The sequence below is a fragment of the Triticum dicoccoides genome, chromosome 5A (genome assembly GCF_002162155.2).
Source record: "Triticum dicoccoides isolate Atlit2015 ecotype Zavitan chromosome 5A, WEW_v2.0, whole genome shotgun sequence".
In the NCBI taxonomy this organism is placed as follows: domain Eukaryota; kingdom Viridiplantae; phylum Streptophyta; class Magnoliopsida; order Poales; family Poaceae; genus Triticum; species Triticum dicoccoides.
This window is the reverse complement of record NC_041388.1, coordinates 684,776,702-684,783,180: the sequence shown is the minus strand read 5'-3', so window position 1 is coordinate 684,783,180 and position 6,479 is coordinate 684,776,702. Positions and strand designations below refer to the sequence as shown.

At 49.4% G+C, this 6,479-nt stretch overlaps 1 protein-coding gene across 2 annotated transcripts; it reads right to left on the bottom strand.

Moving 5' to 3' along the window:
- Positions 1-1,021: 1,021 nt before the first annotated feature.
- Positions 1,022-5,049, bottom strand: LOC119304136 (flavanone 3-dioxygenase 2-like). 2 transcript variants are annotated; one of them, XM_037581302.1, is made up of 4 exons: positions 4,855-5,049; positions 4,463-4,710; positions 2,612-2,936; positions 1,647-1,889 (listed from the first exon to the last, which is right to left on the bottom strand). In XM_037581302.1, exons 1-4 carry the CDS (start codon positions 5,047-5,049, stop codon positions 1,647-1,649), a joined length of 1,011 nt encoding a protein of 336 aa, XP_037437199.1. The 2 variants fall into 2 exon arrangements, with proteins under 2 accessions (XP_037437198.1, XP_037437199.1); XM_037581301.1 differs by having other exon boundaries at positions 1,022-1,889; positions 4,463-5,049.
- Between the last annotated feature and the right edge of the window lie 1,430 nt (positions 5,050-6,479).

The window sequence follows — 6,479 nt, the reverse complement described above, 5'->3', positions numbered from 1 at the left end:
AATGGTTTTCAAAATAACTGAGTAATGACTAATGCATGCTTTGAGTATCTCAAAAATGAATAGCTAAGAATCCATCTGTTGAAACGGTCATTCTTGAGATAAAAAACATAAATAGCTTCAGATCAAATAAAAAACCGTACCAAAATTGCTCCCTGTCGCCGTTGTCTTGATCTGGTTGTCAAAAAAATGCAGCCACCTACTGTTGCATCGTGAATGGAGAATAGTGGGAAGGGGAGTTTGTAGCCACACACCTTGACTGTCACCCGTCCATTCTCCGTTCTCAATCCATCCGCCGCTGCTGCTAGTAGCCTGCCGATTGATGTGACTACCACCGATAGACGGGAAAGATTGTGCTCTGGTTGCAGGGAAAGGAGGGGATCTGGTAGCTGTTGGGAGGAACTGTGAGGTTCATGAGGAGAGTGTCCAACACGCGGTACAGCTGCAAGGCATGGATGCGGATGCAGGAGAAAGACATCCGGCGATGGATGCCTACGGTGCGGATGGCCGCCGCAGATGCGATCGAAGAACGCTGCACTAGTAGGAAATTAGAAAAGCAATAAAGGGCGGCGGATGCGCGGCAGAAACTCGCCCCCGGTGACGGTGCATCTCGGAGAAAGGAGGAGAGGAGGTTTTTTTTTCAGGGGTAGGAGGAGAGGAGGTGAGGGGGCTTGCATTGGAACTGGACGACCGGGCCTATTAGTGAATCAGAAGACCTGGGCCTTCGATGGCCCGCTGACGGAGGTAAACAGGAGGTCGTTCTCGAGCAGCGGCCCGCAACACGGTGTCGCAAGCGTGCGTAACGACTTGGGACAGCCGAGTTGATCTGAATCCTACGTTCGAGCGATCCGACGGCTAAGAGTGTCAAATCACTGTGGAGGCTTGTAGGTAGCTGTGTTATACTGTTTAGTAATACCTGTTGTGCATGTTGTGCATGTTGAGAAATATGTTAGTGTGGGCTAGTTATTTAAATGTAGATAGTATAGACATCCGAACAGAACAATAAAAATGTCACATGCACAGATTTTGGAAAACAGAATCATCTACTTAACTTTAAATAAAGAAGAGTTACAGCCAGTATAGATACAATAATGGTACGAGCTACAAAAAACAGTCCTTTATTCCATTTCAGTTCTTAGAACTAGTAGATATAATCCATTCTAAAAAACAAGAGTAGCTACTATATTTTTTTGCATAATTCAAACAAGAACTTAGCCTTTATCAACTCCATCATGGTACCGCTCGCAAAAAAGGAAAAACTCCATCATGGTACGCTCGCTGGGGGTCCAAGTCCAACCCCTGACCCTTTAGTTCAGCCAAATGAACTAAATTTCAAAAAGTCACGGGCACCCCAGAACGTTACAAATTTGCATCCCTATGCGCGCACACGGCCAGAGCCTCAATCGGTTCTCAAAGTTTGATCGAGGATGGCAAGAACAACTCCTAACAATCGACAAAACATGGCGATGACTGAAAACGAGAAGGGCAAAAAACATCCGGATTTTCCCCCCATGTCTAGCTAGGTTCTGGTTCCTTTTTTTTGATAAGGTGTTTGGCAGGGGGCTGGAGGGTGAACCCTTGTTGAGTGGCTTACCGTTTTCATGGGAAAGAAAAGAGAATGGGCTTCTTTTATATCGAAGAAAAATAAACTAGGTTCTGAAGAGCTCCAGGCAGTGCTCCTGGTCCAGGTTCCTGCTCCAGAACTTCTTGTAGTACTCGTCGTAGGTGTAGTTTCTGTAGACCGCCGGCGATTTCTCACCGATGAGCTTCTCGGCGGGGCCGAGCTTGACACAGTTGCAGGGGCAGAGGAAGGAGGCGATGGACATCCTCGGCCTGTCCGAGTTCACCACGGCGCGGTGCCACACGCTCTTATATCTCCCGTTGCTCAGCGCCTGAAACACAGTGGAAATTGGTTTCAGTTAGCACCACTTCGGTCAGAGTCCGCGAGTTCAGAGAAGAGTGTGGCGTCATGCAATGCGTCATTGAATCTGGGCAGTTCACTTTCTTATATCTCCCGTTGCTCAGACCATTTTGCAGTGTATACAGTATGATGCTCGGAGTATCTTATATGATTGCACATCGAGACTGACGTAATGCAATGCGTCACTGGACCTGGGCTGTTCATGTAATTTATTTGCACTTCTTCTGTGGTCGGTCAAGGGTTTGTCTTGATTATGTACGTGGATACAGTTCAGTGCAGCAGACGGGGCAATATTTTACTGAACTTGCACACAATTAGCAATGTGTTCTACACCTAACTAGGCAAACAGTGTAAGATGTCTTGGCCTAAGCAATTGACCGTGTGACGTGTGTCCATGTGCAGTGTATGATGCTACATGGAGTACACATGCAGTCATTGGGCTACTCATGTTTGTTTACACTTGTTGTGTGGTCTGTCAAGAGATTGTCTTAATCATGTGGGTGCAGTTCAGTTAGAGCAGATCAAACAGTATTATACCGAACCTATAGACAATTAGCAATGTGTTCTACACCTAACTAGGCTGCTAAACTGCAACAAGATGTATGCATATAATATGAGGGCACACATTTGAATACTGCAACCGATTGGTCTTGGTTTGCTGAAGAGATATATGCTATGTACTTGGTGTATCACCTGAAGCTGGTCGCCAAGGTTGATGACGAGCGCGTTGGGCCGCGGGTTGACGGCGATCCACCGGCCTTCCTTGAGCACCTGCAGCCCCGCAACCTGCTCGTCCATCATCAGGATGGTGAGGGCGTTGGGGTCCGTGTGCGCCGGGAGCCCGTAGGTCAGCTCCGGCGACGGGCACTTTGGGTAGAAGTTCACTGCCATGTGCTGCTCCTGCTCGCCGAGGACCTTCTTGATGTAGTCCTGCTCCAGCCCCAGGCTCGCCGATATCATGGCGTAGAGCCGGAACCCAAGCTGCCGGACCTCCTTGCAGTATGTGCTCATGACATCCCTGGTTCATGAAAAATGTGCCTGCAGTTAATCATCTTTGAACCTTGCAAGTTACAACTATCCTTTTTCCGAAAAGCAGCGTTTTCAGTAACTTAAAATGTAGCATCAAGGGGATACAAGGAAGTAGTGATCTAAACAATCTTATATTAGTTAACAAAGGGAGTATCTTTTTCCGATATAGATAAACAAAAGCATCTCGCTAGATATTTTCATTCACGCGTGATTTAGCAGCCGATTGTCGCTGTTAAACACTATTTCGTGGGGACATGTCATGGTACCAGTGACCATCTTGATCTTGGCCCTACGGTACCAAGTTCCTCTGCCATGTCCATCCTCCAATGACATCTAGTGATACCACCCACATCCCTACACGAACAAGTTGCGACGTTGTGTCGACATCGTCTATCATCCATGAGATCTAATCCTAGATCCTTAGCAGGTGAAATGTTCCGGACACGCATCATGTGAGTGTGACCACCACCATGGATGATGTCCTTCCTTGTGATCTCCTGTGTTTTTTTCCGGTTTGATTTTCTTTTTAAAAGTGGTTCTTATTTCATTGTCTTGTTGTGACATATCTGTTCTGTTTCCTTGGCGCCCATGCTGCAAATTGTGCCCTTTTATAAGCAAAGTAGCAGAAGAGGCATATATTGACAGGTCACCCGAACTGGGCAGTTCCTTGTCACCCCTGCTCTCTCCCCCGGCCAGGCCCCCCGTTCACGTTTATGCCAGATTCTAGCACGACATTTAGGTGCGCGGTGTCGATTGTAGCATGGACCACTTCCATTTGTTACTGATTTCTTAGCCCTGAACTAATACTTTTATGAGTGCAGGAAACACTGTCTGTCTTTGTGCAGAGAATACATCTCCAGCACATGGACAGGTCGTTGGTGGTTTGTTTTCTTTCAGGTACATGGTATAGCTTGATAATAGTTTGGTACTGTGTACTGTATGGTTTGTTAGCAATAGTTTGGCACTCTGTACGCCGTCCTTGTTCCAGGTACAGAGCATAGTTTGTTAGTTTGGTGTATAATACGTCCTTGGTTGTTCCAGGTACAGAGCATAGTCTGTTAGTTTGTTTGATAATTTGCCTGTACAGCGATCAGTCTCGTGACTCATGACAAAAGTGCCAGTTTCTTTGTCTGTTTACGGTTGAATCTAGGGCGGAAAGCTAAAGAAATTGGCACCTTTGGCATCAGTGAAAAAATATTTGAAAAAGGTGCGTTTTATTATAGTTGAAGAAACCCTAGGTAATGCTGGAACATTGTCAACTATGCTAGAAAGGCAGCCGCATGAGTACTTGATTGGTACAGCTACCAGTGCTAGTGCTGGTACAAAATAATGCCAAAGTAATTAGGGGAAAGTACTTTCAAGGAATTTCTGGAGTAATCAAATTTGGAACACAAATTTCATAAGGGTGCTCTGTTTTCTTGCAGTGCTGGAGCAAGGTCCGGCGACGCAAATTTTGAGTACTTTCTTTCGGTGGGGAAGGAAGGAAGTGTAATGGCGGGAATTGGTGAAGAGTACCTGAAGGGCGGGGGATTGGCAGGCCACTCCGGGACGAACTGCTCGAGCGGGTGGCAGTGCAGGCGGAGGTAGTCACGCCAGTTGTGCACGGTCTCCTTGCGCACGTTGAAGCTGGTGGAGAGGCGCATCTTCTTGGCCGGGTCGTCGGAGTAGAGCTTGGCCTTCTCCTCCGGCGAGAGGCGGAAGAACTCGTGCGCCACCGCCATCGCTGCCAGCATGACCTCCAGCGGCAGCCCGTGGTTGAGCACCTGGCGATCGGTCAGAGACCACACGCGGCATACGCGAGCACGGTGAGCGAAAGCAGAGCGCCCCCATTCTCTCTTTCCGAAAGGAAAAACAGAGCGCCGGCCGGGCTTGTAAGCCGGAGGGAATGGGAATTGGGATGGACTAACCTGGAAGAAGCCGTGGGAGCTGCAGGCGGCGCCGATCTGGGCGACGACGGCGGCGCGGTCGGGGTTGGCGAGGTCGACGACGGGGATGTCGGCGTCGGGCACGACCTCGTCCAGGCGCGGCCGCTCCGCCTCGGACCGGACGTAGCTCTCGGGCAGCGTGTGGTGCACGGCCGTGGAGATGAGCTGCTCCGCCATGCCGGCACAACAACACACAGGCACACGAGATAGAGAGGGAGAGAGAATAGATGGATGTCACGGTGGAGGCGTGAGCAGAGGAACGGCCGGAGGCGAAGAGGAAACGCCGCGGCTGGGCTTGGTTTGTTTGAGCAGGCGGGGAAGTCGGAGGATTTATGGAGAAGGCCATAGACTGAAGAGACGCGCTGGCGGGTTGACCAGGGAGCGGCGCGTCGTCACCCACAGCCAAAGGGCGGGACGTCATCGGCCTAGTGACAGGTGACGTACACTGGACGGATGGATGGCGGACCGCACCGGTGGTGCACCGCTTGGCGAGCCAGCCAGGCGTTTGCGGCGGCGCGTCAAGGCCGCGTGTCGAGCACTGCCGTGCCATCCCGACGGCCCCGGGGCACCCAAAAGGCACAGCTCGGTAGAGTCGGCCTTGCACTTATGAGCTGCTTAAAGCATCTCCAACAGGCACAAAAACTGCTCCACGCTAAAATTTATGTTTTTTAGGGGACGGACAGTTCTAGCAAAAGCTGTAAAACAGTACGCGCGTAAAAAAAGATTGGGCACACGCTAAAAAGCGCTATAACAAACTGCAAATTTGGGGCGCCGGATTACAGGCTTTATAATTTGCACTGTGTGTTTTTTTGGGCGCGCGTTTTTGGCAGATGCCAAAAAACTTTACGCGTGCATTATTTTACAGCTTTTGCTGGAGCTGTCTGGCGCCCAAAAAACTTGAATTTTAGCGTGCGAAGCAGTTTTTGTGTGTGTGCTGGAGATGCTCTAAACCAATGTTGAGTCTGGCGCGTTAAAAATGCTATAGTGGCACGCTATATTTTAGCGTACAAATTTTTTATGCGTCTGGAGAAGCTCTTAGCTTCTTTACACACCGCACCCGTTTTTATTTATATAAGTACACGTTTAACCAGACGTATTTTATGTAGAATATGCACTGATGCTTTTTAAAAGATCGGTTTAATTTTCTAATTACTTCGTTAGTAAAGAAATATAAAGCATCTAGCACTGTACAAATCATAAAGGCATCTTCAGTGCGGACCCTCAAACCATCCGCATACGTCCGGATAGTATGGTCCGAACATGTTGTACCATTCAACATGGACCTGGTCCAAACGTACTTTTTTTCCGCAATCCGGAGACAAAGGTGGGCTATGCAGGCGTTCGGACCGCTGCCACGTTCGCATTTGACCATCCCGGCCTACCTAAAATACCCACCCGCTCTCCTGCGCTATCCATCCAACGCCTGCGCTGTTTGTCGCGCCGCATTCATGCTGGCACAGAGCATGCAGATGCAACAACCGGAATTGATGTCGAGCGACGCGACCGAACATGAAGCGGCGCTGACGGACGCGACCTCTCGGGCATCGCCGCGTCTCGAGAAACCAAGCCGGCCACTGCGCCGCATTAAAGCCGACTGATAGCGCGTT